Genomic DNA, 20666 nt, shown 5'->3' with positions numbered 1-20666 from the left:
CCAGCGCATTTAAGGAGGTACGAAGAAAGAAGAAAGGAAGTGACAAATTGATACAATGTTTTTTTCAGCTGATTTTCTGTCTTCATCCCCACTAATTATGTATCGAAACGTACTAAAAAAATGATAAGAGATATTCGAAAATGCTTCTTAAATCTTTATATAAGAGAAATCAAAAAAGAGTATTACCAGAATAATGTAAATTACTTAATTTTACAACAATGTCGAAGAAATATGAGTAATACTAATATATATTTTGAAAAAATAAATGAAGAATATAAAAAAGCACAACAGTATGTAATGCTAAATGAGCAAGAACTGTTAAAAATAAGAAATGTTTTGATTAAAATTATAAATGAAAAGGAATTAGTTAGAAATATTATTCATCGTTATAATATTCCCTTGTTTTTTCTACAAGATACGGATGTGAGAAATCATTTTTTAGAATCAATTAAAAATGATAAAAATAATTTAATGAGCTTAAGGGAGTTAGCTACAAAAGAGATAAATACAAATTGCTGTAGTAATGGCTGTATTGGTAGTAGTGATAATGCAAAGGTGAACAAAGAGAATGACCAAATGCTTAATAACGATTCTAATGATAATCATGTTTTAAGTCCGAAAATAGAAGAGAATAAATGTTATTTAAATTCGTATGAAAAACTTTTAAATATTTTTCTAAACTTTATAAAAAGATATTACCATAAACAATGGCTATTTTATGAACATATTAAAAGATTATGTGATTTTACCGAAATAAATGAAATTAGAAAAATGAAAAACAACTTGAATAGAAAATTATATCTTTATGTTGGGCCAACAAACAGTGGAAAAACACATGAAGCTTTCAACAAATTTATTGATTCAAAAAACGGGTTATATTGTTCCCCTTTAAGATTATTAACATGGGAAATACATAAAAAATTATTAAATTTAAAAAAGAGTACAAATTTATTAACAGGTCAGGAAATAATTAAAAAAGCTAACAACACACACACAGTGTGCACAATTGAAATGACACCATTAAATGAAAAATATGATTGTGCAATAATTGATGAAATACAAATGATTAATAATAGTATACGTGGTTATGCATGGACTCATGTATTAATGAATTTAAAATGCGAAGAAATATATCTTTGTGGTAGTGAACATATTGTTAATTTAATAAAAGAATTGTCCGACATTTTACATGACCAAATCATAATAAAACGATTTAAACGCCTGAACAAGTTAAAATTAGAAAAAAATGTACAATCGCTAGACGATGTTAAAACAGGTGATTGTATAATAAGCTTTTCACGAAATAACATAATGCTATTGAAAAATAAACTTGAAAAACTTAACAAACGTGTTTTTGTAATTTATGGAACTTTACCCCCTGAGTCGAAAAAAAAACAAATAGAGTTATTTAATTATTATTGCGAACTAGCCAAAAGCAGTGATAGCAATATAAAAAATGAAATTCATGATATAGAAAATTGCAATCATGGAAGTAACAAAAAAGAAACAGTTTTAGTAGCAACCGATGTTATTGGAATGGGATTGAATATTAAAATAAAAAGAATTATATTTTATTCATTAAAAAAATATGATGGTGATATTATCCGATATTTGAATGTATCTGAAATATTACAAATAGCAGGAAGGGCTGGAAGATTTGATGAAAATTGTTCAGGAAATTCGAGTGATGGTTTTGTTACGTGTGTAAATTATGAAGATATGAAAATTTTAAAAAATCTTTTTGAAAATAAAAATGTCAAAAAGTTAATTGGTAATGACGATGAAAATTATTATGAGTTAAATAACATGAAGGAAGATACCGATTTAAATAATTTGGTTGATCAATCTATTGGTAATATACCATGCGATCAGCTATTGGGTACTATAAATTCTAACACATTAGATGAACAGATGAAAAATGATGTATTATATAATATGGATAAATATAGTGATGATATAAAAAAAGGAGAATATTCAGCTAGCCAAAATAATATTGATAATAATAAAAAAAATAGTAGTACTACTTTACGGGCAGGATATTTTCCAAACTTTGATACTATTGAAAAATTGAGTAAAATATTAGAATTTGAATATAAAGCTAAAATTGAACTATATGAAATATTACAAATATTGATTGATTATTTAAAATTAAATGATTCTTATTTTTTTTTAACAAAAAATTATAATCAAATTATATTTATTGCTAAATTTTTAAAGGATATAAATATAGATAAAAATATACTCTTTATATATGCAATATCCCCTATCAATATAAATAATATAATTATGATAAATATTTTAAGGACATTTGCTATGTCACATAGTATATTAGGATATGTTAACTTTTTTGAATGTATAAATAATGATATGTTTTCAATGTTAAATCATATGGAAAGCAATCCGAATAATAAAAATGGCAACTCACCAAACGATGTTAATAATGATTATAAAAACAATTACTACTTCAATAGTCATGATAAACATTCTTGTGGGGAGGATAAAATTAATTCCAATAATAATTTTATTTATTCAGCTTCATATAATAGTTTAGATATTATAAATTCTAACTTGAAGGATATACAAAATGATAATTATCAAACATATAATAATTTATTTCCTTTTTATTCAAATTTAACAAATCCGATGTTTATGGATTTATATAATAACGCACACAATAAACTAAATTATCCAGTGTGTGTAAGAAATGATACTCAAAACAATGTGGGTTTTGATGAATATATAAAAATACTAGAATTTTATTATGAAATAATTGATTTGTATTGCTGGTTATATACAAAATTTCCTAGTGTATATAAAAACATAAAAATGGTAAATGACATAAAAAAAAAGTTTTCTAATCAAATTGTTAATTTGCTAGCAAAACCAGTAAATAAGGAGGAAGGATACTAAAATTCTTCACATATTACTGAATTTCAAAAAAAAAAAAAAATCATGTATGTGTTTTTAAAACTTCGGAAACATGAAACACATACACTTAATTGTATTATGGTTTGTGTATTTTTGTCAGAGAATATATAAGCATTGCCTCTTCATACAATTATGTATATATTTCCATTTGTTCAAATTTATTTTATTATTTTTTTATAATTAAAATTTCTACATATCATTTGTTTCTTCGGGGGGGTTTGCATTTTCTGATGGAAGAGGTGGGGGATTGGTGTCAGGCGCAGCAGCTTGTGCCAGGAAATCCTCTGAATAGTTCATAGGAATTTGCGGCCACCCTAAAACGGAGAAAATTCATTAAAACATTAGTAAAAAACAATTCGTAAGAAGCATGATAAAACTTGCCATCCACAATATAATTGCAAACTGTTGCTTACCAGGAAAGGCCTGCATATACATGGGGTCCATGGGCATTTGCTGGCCATTGGGATATGGCAATGCTCCATTTTGAGGAAAAGCAGTATTCATAAATGGAGAAAAATTAAAAAAATTTGGTAACATTGGTAATGGTGGATTTAATGGCATATTAGCCATCCCTTGATAATTCATATTTGCATTAAAATTTTGTTCATTGTCATTATTATTTACTCCTGTTTTTGTATTATAATAATTTTGATGACCAACATTTTTTAAATCATCGTTAAATGAATTATTACTTTTTCCTAGTGGAATAAAATTAGGATTATTCATATTTTTCATATTCATTTGTGGCATCATATTATGACCATAATTTTTATTATTATGTTTACTATTTGATGTATCTGAAAAATTATTAGAATTTGAAGAAAATGGATAACCATCATTTATATTTGCATTATCATTTGAAGAATAATTATTTGTGTTATTTTTTTTGTTACCTTTTTGATTATTATTAGTGCCATCCCAATCCTTATTTAATTCACTCATCATTTTTTGATATTCCATATCCATTTGTGTTTTATCTTGCTTATTTATATAAGGGTAATTATTTTTTCTGTCATAGGTAGAAGTCATTCCATCATCGGGTGGTGGTGCAGGTATATTAGCTGGGTCGAAATTATTTTTCATAAAATTATTTTGTTTGGCTAGTTTACAATCAAGTGTTATATGACCATGGTCACCACATAAATTACATTTTATTTCAGGTTTTTTAAAATTTTGTATATTCATATTTTCTGGACATTCATGTGTCAAATGTGTTGTTGAATTACACATTGCACATCTTTGTGTTTCTAATTGATTTAAATTTATTCCATTTACTAATGCTAATTGTTCTAAACCTTTTTTTTTAAATTCTTCATGTAATGGATGTGTAGGATCTAACAATGGAGTTATTAAACTTACTGCTCTTTCAACACATTCTTCAGTATCTCCTGATATATGAACATGTTTAGGCATATTTGCTTCAATATCTGTTTGATGATCTGTTTTTTTTCCTTCTTTTTGTGTACCTTTACCTCTTATACTTATTTGTGCTCCACTCTCTGCTTCCAACCTTTTATGATTACAACCTCTTGGCCCAATTATTAATCCCATAAAATTATATTCTGGGTATTTATCAATTGGTATTTCAATTTTACGAATTTTTTTAATAGGTTTATAATTAGAAGGAGCTACAAAACCTTCAACATGTTTTAATAAATATTCAACTAATCTATGATGCTCTTCAATCATACTATTTTTAATTCGAGCTTCTCTAGTATTTATTCTATTTCCATTTTTATCATAAATTGGTGGAGGTGATGCAGGTCTTATATCTGGATCGACATGCTCTAACTCTCCTTTATTTAATTTTTTTGTTAATTCATCGTATCTTTGCTCCCTTAAAAATTGATCTAATTGTGAAGGTGTTAAACCTGGTGGGAAATCGACAAATGGTAATGGTAAATATGGTTTGTAATTTTCATCTCCCCATTTACTTGGAACAACTTTATTTTCTAAAGAATTATTTGCATTATTTCCCCATCTTGATTTCTTTTTGGAATTTTCATCCGATAATTTTTCTATCGGTGATAATGTAGATAGGGCTACCAAAGGATCGTAATGCATTTTATCAGGTGACGTAAAAAAACTAATATTAATAAAATAAGTCGCTATTTTTGCGATAACTTATTTTCAAAATATTTCTTTTACTCTTCTTATTATTTCTTACTTTTTCATACTCATGCATACTCATCCATAGCCATAATTTGCTACCAATTTTAGCATATATTTTTTAAATAACCAAATAATTAATAATTTTTTTTTTTTATTTTACAAAATCGTATGAACAGTTCAGGTAATATAATTTATTTATTTTAGCTTGCCGCCTTTTTGGCTATCTATATAATTATGTATATGTATAGACTTAATTGATATTTACATATGGGGAAACTATTTAAACTGAAAACTTTGTTTTTATAAAAAATTGCAATTCAATTGGGAACATAATTCCGTCCAATATTCATTTGCAAAACTGTCTGTCACTACTTTGTCACAATTTTATCACTATTTATTGTTCTTAGCTTTATTATTTTTTTTTTTTTTTAAATAAAATCTTCAGCTAATTGTGTTGCTTTTTTTGGTATATAGAACAATTTTTGAATTTATAAAAAACAAAATGAACAGTGAGCTATTTTTATTTTATTTCCTATAAATTACAAATAATTTTTAATATATCATACAAATGAAATTTAAAAAAAAAACAAAAATATTTTATAATGGTACTAGTATATTTGAATGATGAAGAACTGGATAGGATTTTTTATGATACAGTTTTTTAATTCGCTGTAATTATATATATGTATAATATATTTTTTGCCAATATTATTTTATAGATTTAAAACTTTGGTTTTGTCATTAACTTCAATATAATACCAGTATGATATATAACAAAAATAAAAAGATATAAATTCTTATTTTTATGAATAATTAAAAAAATTTTCTTATTTTATAATTTTCATACTGTGCTTTATAATTTTGTAGCTTGGAGAAAAAACTATACAGCAAAATATATAGTACATACGTATATACATAATATATTGTATTTTTTTTTTTGTATAAGTTATAAATATATCGACAAAAGAAATAATTTGAATAAAAAAACATTTGTTCGAAATATATTTTTTCGTTTTTTTCGATATTAGAAATATAAAATTATTACCATATATAATAAAACTTACAAATTATTTATAAGTTTAGAAATCTGCTTCCTTTAAAGATATAATATCAAAAAACATAATATATCCTAACATTTTTTGAGGGTCTTAATTTTATATATAAAAAATAAAAGTATATATACATGTGTGTATCAGCTAATTTTTAGAAACATATTAAAAAATAATTAATACATTGAATTGAAGATAAAAAAAAATAACAAATTTCTTCGTTATGGAATTTTTCTAATATCCCATCATTTTTTATGACATTAGTTTTTGCAAACTTAATAATAAAGTGTTAAGATTTATGTTATGAAAGTTTTACTTCTTATTTGTAGAAGAGTTTTGTTCTTTTCTATATAGACATAACATATTTTGCCAAAAATAGAAATGCCTCTTTTTACATTTTTTTTGGTCTTCTTTTGCATAGCATGTGTAGGAAAACGGGAATGTATAAAAGGTTGTCATAAAAAAAATGAAAAAAAAAAATATATATATGTTCATCATACGTGTATAGATAGTTACAAAATCGAGACAATTTTAGTTAATCATGCTGTCTTTAACATTTTATTTGCCTAATAATACACATACATATATATGTATATATTTAAATAAATTACTTCCTAATTTATGTCCATTTTTAGAGATTTCCAATTTAAAAAGTTCTATTAAATTAAATTATTTAACTTTCAAAGGAATTTCATTATCAAAATCTAGAGCTATTCATACAAAATTAACCAAGACAAATGATAGTCTGTATGAAGCATGGGGAGTAACACCTTTGTGGAATGCAAAACCTTTTTCCTTAATGAAACTTCCATTCGTATGATAAAAAAATACTAAAATTAACAAAAAAGTTCAATAATATACACACACATATTTAAATATGAACAGTGCATGTAATTTATGACACTTTTTTTTTTATTTCGGTTTATTATATTAATCTACTAGCCAAAATAATTATAAACTAATTATGTATAACAAAATGCATACATATGCCTGATATATTTTTTGATATTTGTAGAATCCTCAAGAAATGAAACCATTTTTGAGTGAGGAAGGAATTAAGTATCATTACAGTAAACATCATGCCGCGTATGTGAAAAATTTAAATGGTATAAAATAAAAAAATGAAAAACATATTATAATCCATGCAACCTTATTAATAGTACCCTTCCACAGTTCAAGTTATTGTTTTCATTTGATATTTTTTTATAATTTTTTCATTCAAAGATTTTGCAACAAAACATCCTGAGTTAAAAAACATGTCGTTAGAGGGTAAACAACTAATATTATTAAATTTTTACACACACTCACAAAATATATACATATATTAATTCGATTTTCTTTGTCCTTTTAATGTTATAGAAATAATGCAAAAATACGATGGACCAATTTATAATAATGCGGGTATATTTTCATATTTACACACAAATACATATGAATAATTAATTGAACATAATAAAGTGGAAATAAAAAAATACCAATTATTTTATGACATATACATATAATATCCTTATTAATTATGAACATGCAATATTTTTTATGTACAATTTACATTTTGAAATATACTTATTTTTATTAATAGCTCAAATATTTAATCATAACTTTTTTTGGTTGGCACTGAAAAACAATGGAGAGGGAAAACCATATGGCGAAATAAAAAACAAAATTGATGAATCCTTTGTTTCTTTTGAAAATTTTAAAGAACAGTTTGCAAAGGAGGCAGCAAGTAATTATACCCAATAAATAGCATATGTGTCTGACATTCTTTTATTTTTATTTTTTTACATTTTTCATCGTGCTTAACATAATAAATACCTATGATTTGTTATTATTGCTGTGACATGTTTTTTTTTATTATAGGTCATTTTGGAAGTGGTTGGATTTGGCTAGTAATTAAAGACCATAAATTACAAATTTATCAAGGGCATGATGCCGAATGTCCAATTAAAAATCAGATTGGCCACCCAATACTAGCATTAGGTAAGGAAGAATACAAAGGAAACAAACATATAATAAAGCCTATTAAAATGTATATACATATATTCCTTTGGATATGTATGCTGATTTTTTTTTCTTTCCATTTTGAAGACGTATGGGAACATGCCTATTATGTGGACTATAGAAATTCTAGAGCTGATTATATAAGAGGTATAAAAAGAAAACTAAAAAAAGTGAAAATATATACTAATTTCTGCACAGTATCATAGGCTATTACCTTAGACAAATGGGATTTTGATGAAATTAGAACAAAACTATGGCACCTTTCCATTCCTGTTTGGGCTATATATATAATATATTTTTTTTTATTTTTTTCAGAATGGTTTTCCAAAATTAATTGGGATTTTGCCAATTATAATTTATCAATTGTAAATTAGGAAAAGAATTTAAGAAACGTTTTGTATTTTACTCTTTAAATAAACGTTACCTATAATATTTTGAAATGGCAATCTCCTTTTTATAAACATATTTTTATTCCCTCATGGACATTATATATGTATAATCAGTATTAATTAATGTTTAGTAATTTTTATAAATTATAAAAAAATTGTTATATAGGCATAAAATATTTTATTTTTCTATCGTTCTGATGCTTTGGTATCATTCAGCATGTAATACAAATATCTATATAAAGAGAGGAAGAGAAGATATGGCATAAATGAAAACATTTCATTTATTATTTTTTTTACAACCATTACAAATTTAAACTGAGCATATGTTCATAAATTTTTTAATTACATATGCCACCACACCATGCTATAGAAAATATATGTATATACATATTTCATGTAAATTTATTAAAATATTATTATTAAAAATATTTTTAGAAATTCTGTGAATATTATGTAATACAAAAATGGTGTATTCCCTACATTCCTTTTGTTTTTATTCATTTTTTTTTTGTTTATTATATTTGCTATTTTAATAAATATCTCTTCTATATATATGCATATGATCGTGTGTACACATGCATATATTGGGTATGCATATTCATGTGCCTTTTTGGAAGAGCGGCTTTAATATTAAGTTGACTTTAGTTTTATTGTTGTAACTATTATACATAACAAATAAAAAAACATTTAATTTAAGAATATTATAAATATATAATTCATAAAAAAAAACATTGTTCATATATTCATAATTGGCTGTTTTTTTTCCAATACTATGGTATTTTTCATTATACAACTTAACTACATTTTCTATTTGTTTTATTACATTACTCCCATTAATAGTGTAACATTAACAACGCAAAATTCTGAATACATGGTTTTTCTTCTAAAAGGGTAAATATAGAATATGTATATTTTATACATTTTTTAATGTCAAAAAAAAGAAAAATAATGCTATATTTTTAAGATATTTTTTAATAATTTTATAAATTTTACTTTTATTTTGGGATATAATTTGGCTATATTTTAATTACCTTGCCGGTCAGAAAAAAAACATAAAAATATGCAAGTACATAAAAAAATTAATCACCACACACAAAAAATATATATATACATATAAAGAGACAATAAGACTTAAAATAATCCTGACGCATGAATATAGAAAAGTTGTAAATATAAATAAGGATACAAAAAAAAATGAATATGAATTTGAAAAATATAAACTTAGAAGATGAAGACATAAATAAGAGAGTAAAAAATAAAAGAATTGTGCATATAAAAAATACATATATATCCCCATATGTTCTTTATAATAAAAAGGGGAATAGTAATAATCAACTTGATAAATTAAATAAAATATTTATTAATGAAAATAATTGTAGATTTTCAAAGGAATATTATAATTATGTCAAAGATGGTGATACATGTAATAGTGCAGAAAATGATCTTGAATATTTGACAACAAATGTTAAGCAAAACAATACCCCAAATTATGAGCAATGTAATAATGAAAAAAAAATATTAAAATATGGCTTATTGAATGAACAAAATATGAAATTTTTAAAAAAAAAAAAAGAAGAAGATTTTGAATTAAACACAATGTCTACCATGATACATATTTATTCTGATTGTGAAAGTGATAAAGACAATGAAACGATAACAAATGAATATAATGATTTAATAGATTGTATAAAAAAAATTAATATTTCCAATAATAAATCTGTTATTAATAATGATAAAAAAATAGAGGATACTGTATTAAGTCCTTATGAGCAACATAGAAAATGTAGTTATCAGACAATTGGAAGTAAAGAAATTTCTACTAACCAAACTAATGGCAATAATAGTGATGATAATGGAGAGAAATGTGTGCATAAATTAAATAATTTTATATCTATTCCTTCAGTGTCAAACAAAAGTTGCATAGAACATGCACATGTTCAGAATAATAATATGGGCACCGTACATTATGATAATTTTATTTGTAATAAAGAAAATCATGATAATAATGCAAATGATACTATATATAAATGTGAAGAATCCATACCTCTTGGAACAATATTAAATATTCATAATTTAGATAGTAATAATAATAATGCTCTTACAACAGTTATGTTAAGGAATATACCAAATAAATATACACAAAATATGCTAATGGATGTTATGAATGAGCATTTTAAAGGTTTATATGATTTTTTTTATTTGCCAATTGATTTTCGAAACAAATGTAATGTTGGTTATGCATTTATTAATTTTATACATCCTCATTATGCTGAACTGTTTATTAAATTTTTTAATAATTATAAATTAAATGCATTTAAAAGTAATAAAATATGCACTGTTACATGGGGAAGAGTACAAGGATTGAAGGCTAATATTGAACATTACAGAAATTCAGCAATTATGACTATATCTGTCCCTCAATATAAACCTATACTTTTTCAAAACGGAATATCAGTTTCATGGCCTGAATCAGATGGTCCACTACCAGCTATCAAATTACGATCACACAAATATTAGTACTCCTTATAAAATTTTACAACTATGATAATCTGTTTTATATACATATGCATAGAAAACTCGTGTTATTACGCATGACTTTCAAAAAAAAAAACATATGATCCTATTTCTCCATCCCTATTCATGTATACCCATTTATACCATTTTAGTTTTAAACATTTATTTCATTATGTAAAATGGCTACTATTACTAATTCGAAAACAGGCTATGTGTTTCCCTTTTATTACATGTTTTAATTTGTGTATTATTATTGTTATTATTTTTATTCACATAATAATAAATGTGAAATGATGACCCGAGTTATGAAGCTCTGATATCCTATACTATGTATATCCATATATGGGTGTGTATAAATAATGAGAGGTATTTATATTGCAGGTACATAAATTTGCATATATATTGATAATCATATTTTCTCTATACATTTCATTTCCCCTGTATATTTATTTTCCCCTTTTTAATATATTGCTTTATATACTATGCATATGGATGCTTATAAATAAAATTGTGTAAAATTTGTTGATAATTTATTATTACAATTGTTGTCATTTTGCTTATTTGCTATTACTTGTTTTTTAACCTTAAATTGGTGCCTCTTTGATATTTCCTCTTATATATGTCCACAAGTTATTTGGGGCATCATTTTGTGAGCATGTATAATGCAACTACATAAGTATGTGTGCATAATTTAATAAACTATTCCATTTTTATATCTTTCACAACATGCTTAACATATTTTTTTAATACATGTTTATATATAAATGTTGATGTATACACAACAAAGCAAAAAAAAAACTACATTAGTAGCTAATTACAAATTAGTGATATTTAATGAATAAAGTTGCTATATAATGCTTATATTTGTTAAGAAATATAACCAAATTGTTATTAATGCATTATTTATTTGTTCATAATTTTATTTACAAATTAATATGAACAAGTAAGGTAAATTGTATATACATAACCATTATATATAATGCACATGCATATGATTAAAATGGGAATGGAGATAAATGGTAATAAAATATAACTTGGTTAGCTTGTATTTTATCTTAACAATAAATTATACATTAATTTGTATACATAATAATATGCATATTTTATGAAAAACTATAATATGTGTAAAAAAGTGTCTAGTGCTGCTAATCTTTATATATGTGTACACACGTATAACTGTAAATTAATAACCTAGTAAACCACTACTGATAAATTATGGACAAGAAAAAAAAGAGTAATGACAAAATACAGCTAAAAAGGAAAAATTAAAAAAAAATTATGAACAAGTCATAAAAAAAACAAAGAATACATGTATAATTAATAAATTAACCGAAACTAAAAAAAGAGAAAAATATAAGTGATCATATACTTTTCCAAATTTTATATAATGAAAAAAAATGTTTAGGGTGTTTTCTAGTTTTATGTAAATTTATTACAACAAAAGATTGAATAATAGTATTTTTTGCTTCAATAATTTCTTAAAAATTTTTATTTTCATTTTTTTACACGTACGATATGATCATATATTCAAAATTCAATATAATAATAATATTGCTCGTATATTTTTACAATAAAATTGCAACTATATTATGCATAAACTGCGAGAACCATGAATGTAAAAATGATTGTTACGTCTTAGATAATGATAAACAGGTATGCTTATGTAATGAAAATGAGAAGGGGATACATTGTAAAGAGACGTGGAACATTTGTGAACAAGATTGTAATATAAACAACGCGACTGAATCTTGCGCGGTTGCACTATGTAAGCAAGGTTAGATAAAGCTATGAAGTTTTATATGAAGTTTTATATGAAGTTTTATATGAAATTTTATATGAAGTTTTATATGAAGTTTTAAAATATGCCCATATATATGTGTGTTTGTTTATCAACTTACTCGTTTATTTTTATGTAATAATTTTAATTTTTGCTTTTTTTTTTTATAACATCAAAGGAACATGCGTACCGACAGCAAACAAACCTTATTATAAATGTGAATGTGGTGATTTCTTTCAAGGTGCAAATTGTGAAATTGAAAATAACCCATGTTCATTCCCAGAAACAAACCCATGCTTAAATGGTAAATGTATTTTTATTACAAAACTAAATAGGATTATTTGCGAATGTAATAATGGATGGACACAAAAAAATCAGCAAAATCCATCTATGCTACCATGGGGAAAACAAAAAGTAGAAGTGTCACCTCCTTGTGATGGTAATAACAAAACAGATTTATTATGACTAATTAAATTAATGAACATTTGCATTGTTGTTAATATACTTCTTTTTTTTTTACACTTTTTCAGAGCCAATAAAAAAAGGATTGTCACGATATGTAATTCATTATACCCCAGGTAAAATTAACAATTATTACTTATTAATTTATAAAGACGCGATGAATGATCAGTTTTGTGCATATACATATATATATGCAAACTAACAAATATGCATATCTTTTTTTTTACAGCAACATATACCATGTGGTGGCTTATATATATAATCAGCGTACTGGTTTTATTCCTTTGCTGTTGTAATATGTGTTTTAGTTTTTTTTCAAACTCATTATTAAGTTATTTTTCAATATTTGGAAATAAAAAAAATAGTTAATAAAATATTTTTTTCAAAAAAATTAACAAAAAACAAATAAGTAAATATACACGCATATTTCACATATCGTGTGTATAACTAAAAAATATAAGAAATATAAATTTGTAAATTTTTAATTAATTATTATTATTTTTTAAAAACTATCACTTGTTTATTGCAGAAAGACAAGCATTTATAAAAAAAATGTGTGTATATCATTTGGTTATTCACCAACTAATAAACTTCAATATGTACTTTTTTTTTTTTCTCTATATCAAAATTTTGATCACTTTTTAAAATATTAACAATTTGTTGTTTTATTGCTTTATGACCACATATATAAAGCTCTGTTTCATAATCATTGAAAAGGTGAAAGAATTCATCTTTCCTTTTAAGTATTTCATCTTGTACATAAAATGAGGGTTCTTCTGATTTTCTATTAGCAGAGAAAACATAATGTATATGTAAATTATTAGGATATAACTTTTTAAACTGTTCTAATTCATTTAAATATAAAATTGAATCTTCATTATAAACTCCATAAAATAAATGTATAAAACCAGAATATGGACTTTTTTTTATTGGATTATTTTCATCATACATTAATATTTTTTTTAAAAAACCTATATATGGTGATATACCAGTTCCAGTTGCAATTAAAATTAAATTTATATTATCTTTAATAATATTATCAGGTAAAATGAAATTACCATGTGGCCCAGTTAAATATATATCATCATTGTTTTTTAAATTTTCTATATAACCTGAACAATAACCATATTTTATATTATTTATTCCATTTACATTTTCCTCATATTTATGCATTCGTATTGCAACAGATAAATTATTATATGAGTTACTTGAAGATATAGAATATAATCTTGCACCTTTTTTTGGTTTGGTATTATGCTGTTTACTATTTACATCATTTTCTATTTTTGTATTATTAATTTCATTATTCTGATCAGAATAATATGGAATAATTCCACATGTTTGCCCCTCTATATATTTGAAAAGTCCGTTATGATTTATATCAAGATTATATACTATATGTTTTGCATTCTCTCTAACTAATTTTATTTTATTTATAATTTTACATTTTAATGGATTTTTAATTGTGTATAAATTTGTATATTTGTTTGTTTCTTTATGACTATTTCGTCTTTGTATGTATTTTTTTTTATATTCATTATTTTTCAAAAAGGCATACTTATTATTGTTACTACTTACTACTTCATAACTTAATACATTTTTATTTTTGTTTGAAAATGTCCCATTTAACAAATATAATAAAAATAAAAATAATAATACAATGTGATATTTCATTTAAAATTATAGTTATTTTTTTTTTTAAAAGAATTCATGTCTAGCTGTGTGCAAGTAGTTAAGCAAAATACGTTTGTCTAGTTATACCCAAAAGGTTGCAAAGTTTGAAAAGTTTGAAAAGGTTGAAAAAGTTGAAAAAGTTGAAAAGGTTGAAAAGGTTGAAAATTATATCTTGCTCCTTTTCAACTTCAGACGGGTTTACATAAACAACTGTGAAAACCAATATATTCTTTATACGAGTTTTTTTTTAATTCAAAAAATGTTTTCACCTTTGTATATAAAAGCGACTTTTCTTGTAACTTATTAAACATAAAAAGTTGTATAAACCATCTTCCTCCTGCTAATTTGTAGTACTATATACATATAGTATGTCCTTATCTATTTATATTAAAAAATTTGAAAATATATGAATTATTTTTCAAATATTGCTTGTATATCTTATAAATTCACAATTATTATCATATGTATACACACAGCATGTTGCTCATTCATTTGTTTTTGTAAATTTACTTCATCGCTATGTCAAAAGGAAAGGATGCACACATAGTGAATAAAAAAAAATATATATAATAAACAGAATAGTGATTACATGAAAATTGCAAACTTTATTTTAGTAATGCATATTAATTATATATATAATTTTGTTTATTTTTCATGCAAGAAAATAACTCTACATGTGATGTATATATAGCACATAAAAAATGTGGTGGCCCACTATTTTATTGTAAAACATGGATAGGTTGAAAAAAAAAAGTTTATATATCAAAGATAAATCATTTCTACTTAAGCTGAAAGAGTTTATTTTTACAAAATATATGCTAATTTTATCATGTATATATATTTTTTATTTTTTTTGATTTATAATATATAACTGTTTGTACATTGTTTGATGTATATAGTACTAAATTTAGGGAAAGTTAAGAATGTATATGTATTGATATGTCTGTATGGATGCTCATAATATTTATATATACATGCGAGCAGAATAAAATAACAGAAAAAATGAAACACAAATAGCAACAATTACATAGGTTACAATTTTCAAAAATATTAGCAAATCCACTATGCATAAAATAGTGTATAATATGGGCTATACAAAATGGAGCATGAAATTTGCTTATGATTAAAAATGTAAATATATATATTATTTACTGATTTACTGATTAAAGCATATATTTTTATATTTTTTTAATTATAATAAATTAAAAGGTTTATATATATATATAATAAGATCTCAATAAAAATAATTATATACATATGATGATATATATGTATCGGAAAAAGGATGGCAATAATATACTGTAACTATATTACAAGCAAATAATTTTTTTTTGATTTATTATATGTATAAATATAAAATATATATTACAAAAATTTTTAAATAGATAATTATATATAATTATGAATTAAAAAAATAATTAAAAAATAAAAGGCTAGATATTTAAATATATAAATATTTTTATACTTTTATTTTTATATAATATAATCATAGAAATTTTAAAGCGCCTTATAATATATTATCTTATAAAAAAAAAGTAAATTATTCAGAAAATGCTTTTATAATTAGTTAAATAAATAGCATAGAAATCAATAAGTAATAAACTTAGGGAAAGAACTCATCATCTATATATAGATATAAACATATGTTTGTGTATGCATATATATATTTATGTATATATAAATATATTGATGAGGGGAAAATTCTAAGACTTCAAACATAATTCTAAAACATAGTAGTTACAGAATAAGGTAAATAACAGAGGAAAATGATTTCAAATAGTACGGACACTGATAAAAAATACCAAAACATTATTACTGAAAAATTAAGAGAATTATTAGGAGAATATGAGGTTGATATATTAACAGAATATGTTTGGCATATGGCCGGAAATTCAAAAAGTAGTAGTGAATTTATGTGCAATGAATTGAAAGACTTTCTAGGAGATCATGTAATAAAAACTATACAAACAAATATATATCATATAATATATATTTTTTCATTTATATATTGTAAAAATTATGATTAACAAGTTTTGATAAAAACTATCTCCATACATATGCATACGCCATGTCCAAAATTGACAATATTCCTTCAAACAGTTGCAATAAACATATGGAATTATTCATAATTACATAAAAAAAATATTTTTAATTTAAAAAAACTCATATATGATATCATTTTTTTTACTTAAAAAATTCAGACTACTGTTTTCGTTGACTGGTTATTAAAGCTTATTGATGAAATAAAAAGAAATCAAAAAGGTGATAACCTAAATAATTCAGAAATTAATAAGGATAATCTAAATTATGAAAAATCAAATAGGACTCCAGGTATTATTACTTTGTGCTTTATCAGGGTTTAGGGTTTGCATCGATGTTGTATTTTATGTCCTGCACACGTTCATACATAATTTTATATTTTGTCATAATTTTTATATTTTTTTTTTCTAATCATAGACTCGAGATCAAAGTATTCGCCCACTCAAACCAAGAAAACAAAAGTTCGTGCATTTTAAAATCTGCATATTTGTGTATTTCCATATTATAAATAATCAAAATATAAGAAGGAATATCTTAATATGTATATAATTTTATATTTTTTTTGTCTTTCTCCAACAATAACACATTATTTATTTATTTTTTTTTTTAATTATTAACACTTCAATTTATCCAATTATAAAGAGTTATGTAAAGGAGTATGATTCAAGTAAAAGAAATCTTTCACGTTCCAGAAGACGATCCCAAAGTATTCGTAGTGGTAGTGATAAATATTCTGCTAACGATCCTGATTCATATTCAAAAAAATATAAAAAAAGACAAAGAAGAGAAATAAGTGTCAGATCTAACTCTTCAAGGATTCACACACGAAAATTCCACTATGATAGAAATCAATCTAGGAGACGAATAAATGATAATGATAAAAAATTCAAATTACGAGAAAATGGACGAGCAAGTGATAGAAGTTATAGTCGCTCATTATCACCTAATAGAAAATTTTATGTTGAAAAAAAAAATGGAGCAAAAAAAGGTAATAAAGAATATTCATATGGTGATGGATTACAATCTAATAGTAAAAAAAAAATGAAATATGATCATACATACATAATAGATTATTATAAATACAATTCAAATTCGTTTAATTCCATTTACTGCATAATAGTGGCGATTAAATTTTATTGTCGTTACTAGCCAAAATATATAAATTATGAACTGTTCATATATTTATTATTATATTTTTTTGTATTCCTTATCCCAGAAATGGATGATTCCAATTTGGATAAAAAAAATAAACCCATTTTAAAGTAATATTTTGAAGATTTCAAAAAAAAAACAAATGAATAAAATATATTTCATATATAGTATTAATATATGTTTGTATTCATAAAATGTATTAACTTATTTTTAGACCAAACCCACGATTTGGTGATGATAAGCCAGCCCCATTCTTGCAACCCGGTTCTTCAAGTAAACAAATATGCACATTCATATGTGTAAATATTATACCGTTTTAAGCTAAAGAATATATAAAAATGGAATTAAAAAAATAATTTTATTATTCTACCATTTACTATAATATTTTTTTTTTTTTTTTTGGGCTAGATTTAAATCCTCAAGAAATGCCTAATTACGTCATGAACAGAAATTATCCATATGACAAGGGCATGAACTTTGATGGAAAATTTTACCAAGGTAATTATATGGCATCCCAACCAAATATGTTAGATGGAAATATGAATAACCCAAATAATAGCTTTATGGCTAATAATGTGAATAATAATTTTTTTAATCCCCAAAATCCAAATCATTTTAATAATATGCAACAAAAAAATATGATTCCTCAACCTGGTTTTCCATACACTAATAAATTTCAAAATAATATGAACAGCAATAATTATTCACATCCGAAAAATAATATTATGAACATGAATGCAAAAAATAACAACACCTTCAAATTTGGAAATCCAAATAATAATATGCATTTAAACAGTCAAAAAAATCAAGAACAATTTCATCCCCCAAAATTTAACAAACAAATGCATTTTAATAAAACTTATGTTAATTCTGATAAACCAGGAATAAAACCACACACAGCTCAACCATTAATATCTAATGTATGGATAAACCAAAATGCCAATAATGTAGCAAATAACAATGATAAAAATAATAATCCAAATTCTCAAATAAATGACCAATTATCCAATACACAAAACCCCAATTTACAAGATGAAACAAAATTAAACAATATAAATGATGGTGGCGCAAATGCAGCTATAGGTACATTTTTAATAAAAAAAAATATGCACATTAGCTAGTTTGTACATGTAATTTTTCTTATGTTTGTGTTTTTGGCTAGTCAAACATTTGGCAACGTTTATATACACACACGTATGTCATTTTTTTAATTTTTTTTTATAGCTGGTGGAAATCAAATGGTTAACCAAAATGGAGTAACTGATCCTGCAAACGCAGTGGTGAAGGTAAATTCCTTGGAAATATTCATCTTGCTTTTTCGATATATGTTCACTATATTATTCTGCACATTTGCTTATGTATATACAAATATATACATGTGTGTGCATTTGTTTTTTTTTAGATTCCCAAAAAATGCCTTTATCTTCCGAATTGCCAATTTGGAGATAAATGCCGATATATCCATCCAGTGGAAAATGTAAGATATTATTGCATGTTCATATTTTTTTTGCAAGTATTATTGAAATAGGCATATATAAGCGTATACCTATTTATAAACCTTTAGAGGGCCATAATACGTGAAGATATCTTTATATTATGTATGACCAAATAAATATAATTTAATTTTAATTTTTTTGTAGTGTCGAAATTGGCCTTATTGTGCCTTTGGGTCAGAGTGCATTTACATTCATCCAAATGTCCCATGCAAATTTGGTAAATATACAAAAAAATCAGCGAAAAAAAATATGAACATTTATGAAGATATTATAAATGTTTATAATAAAATATTTTTTGATAAACCTTTTATTTGTTTTCCCTTTCTACCAACTAATTTAATAGGAGCATACTGTGCCAATTATTACTGCAATTATTCCCATGACCATGTGGATACATCAGTAAGGATATTTTACTTATCCAAATGTTTATATATAATATGAAAATAATGTAAACTATTTATACATTACCTTGTTAATATTTTTTTTGTGCAGAATATGCCCGAAATCGGAACAAATGGCTACTTTTTAAATAAAAAACTAATAAATAATACTACCCAAAATACAAATAATGAAAACTTTGATAATAAGGTTGCTCAAATCTCGATTAGTATGCCAAAAACCCCACCAGAAATGAAAAAAGATAAAAATAAATCAGAATATAATGAAAATGAATATATTCAAGGTATGTTGGAAGCAGAAAAACAAGAATTAAATAACTTAGAAAATAATAATTCTATAAATAACAATATTGTAGGATTGCAATTAGGAGGATGTATAGAAGGAAATGGAAATCCAAATAATAACTTAACAAATTTTTCACAAGGAAATTTACCTTTTAGTATTAACAAAAATAATATGGGAAATTTAAATGAAAACAATGTTCCTAATTATAATTGTTTTAATGGAGTTGCTAATTCAGATCAATTCAATCAAAATAATTTACCAACTGATAATGGGGTTTCAGAACATATGAATAATTCAGAAAATTAATTAAACAAATTAATAATAAAAAATTAATTATAATTTTATAAATTTTTATGAATTTCGGATAGTTTTCATATATAGGTATATGTAT

The 20666-nt window shown here is 23.9% G+C and overlaps 7 protein-coding genes across 7 annotated transcripts; 5 read left to right on the top strand and 2 right to left on the bottom strand.

Moving 5' to 3' along the window:
• Positions 1 to 120: 120 nt before the first annotated feature.
• PVVCY_1102370 (ATP-dependent RNA helicase SUV3, putative) lies at positions 121 to 2910 on the top strand (the record flags this gene model as incomplete). Its single annotated transcript, XM_008626140.1, has 1 exon — positions 121 to 2910. One exon carries the CDS (start codon positions 121 to 123, stop codon positions 2908 to 2910), a length of 2790 nt encoding a protein of 929 aa, XP_008624362.1.
• Positions 2911 to 3117: 207 nt separating this feature from the next.
• Positions 3118 to 4992, bottom strand: PVVCY_1102360 (conserved Plasmodium protein, unknown function; the record flags this gene model as incomplete). The annotated part of the gene is made up of 3 exons (XM_037634541.1): positions 3118 to 3242; positions 3342 to 3725; positions 3822 to 4992. 3 exons carry the CDS (start codon positions 4990 to 4992, stop codon positions 3118 to 3120), a joined length of 1680 nt encoding a protein of 559 aa, XP_037490633.1.
• A 1478-nt stretch (positions 4993 to 6470) lies between these two features.
• On the top strand, positions 6471 to 8461 carry PVVCY_1102350 (superoxide dismutase [Fe], putative; the record flags this gene model as incomplete). The annotated part of the gene is made up of 9 exons (XM_037634540.1): positions 6471 to 6540; positions 6725 to 6903; positions 7105 to 7195; positions 7314 to 7358; positions 7449 to 7490; positions 7669 to 7812; positions 7947 to 8066; positions 8175 to 8234; positions 8403 to 8461. 9 exons carry the CDS (start codon positions 6471 to 6473, stop codon positions 8459 to 8461), a joined length of 810 nt encoding a protein of 269 aa, XP_037490632.1.
• A 1209-nt stretch (positions 8462 to 9670) lies between these two features.
• Positions 9671 to 10993, top strand: PVVCY_1102340 (MEI2-like RNA-binding protein, putative; the record flags this gene model as incomplete). The annotated part of the gene is made up of 1 exon (XM_008626143.1): positions 9671 to 10993. One exon carries the CDS (start codon positions 9671 to 9673, stop codon positions 10991 to 10993), a length of 1323 nt encoding a protein of 440 aa, XP_008624365.1.
• Positions 10994 to 12505: 1512 nt separating this feature from the next.
• On the top strand, positions 12506 to 13431 carry PVVCY_1102330 (EGF-like membrane protein, putative; the record flags this gene model as incomplete). Its single annotated transcript, XM_037634539.1, has 3 exons — positions 12506 to 12764; positions 12946 to 13206; positions 13298 to 13431. The coding sequence occupies 3 exons, from the start codon at positions 12506 to 12508 to the stop codon at positions 13429 to 13431; spliced, it is 654 nt and encodes a 217-aa protein (XP_037490631.1).
• Positions 13432 to 13811: 380 nt separating this feature from the next.
• On the bottom strand, positions 13812 to 14903 carry PVVCY_1102320 (ferredoxin--NADP reductase, putative; the record flags this gene model as incomplete). Its single annotated transcript, XM_008626145.1, has 1 exon — positions 13812 to 14903. The coding sequence occupies one exon, from the start codon at positions 14901 to 14903 to the stop codon at positions 13812 to 13814; it is 1092 nt and encodes a 363-aa protein (XP_008624367.1).
• Positions 14904 to 16669: 1766 nt separating this feature from the next.
• PVVCY_1102310 (nuclear polyadenylated RNA-binding protein NAB2, putative) lies at positions 16670 to 20581 on the top strand (the record flags this gene model as incomplete). The annotated part of the gene is made up of 12 exons (XM_037634538.1): positions 16670 to 16852; positions 17105 to 17234; positions 17361 to 17404; positions 17586 to 17931; positions 18160 to 18205; positions 18310 to 18368; positions 18504 to 19178; positions 19320 to 19381; positions 19498 to 19572; positions 19736 to 19808; positions 19935 to 19990; positions 20084 to 20581. 12 exons carry the CDS (start codon positions 16670 to 16672, stop codon positions 20579 to 20581), a joined length of 2247 nt encoding a protein of 748 aa, XP_037490630.1.
• Positions 20582 to 20666: the final 85 nt, after the last annotated feature.

This window comes from Plasmodium vinckei, assembly GCF_900681995.1.
Source record: "Plasmodium vinckei vinckei genome assembly, chromosome: PVVCY_11".
In the NCBI taxonomy this organism is placed as follows: Eukaryota; Apicomplexa; class Aconoidasida; order Haemosporida; family Plasmodiidae; genus Plasmodium; species Plasmodium vinckei.
Note: the sequence above shows the minus strand (reverse complement) of the source record. Positions and strands in the feature narration are given on the sequence as shown.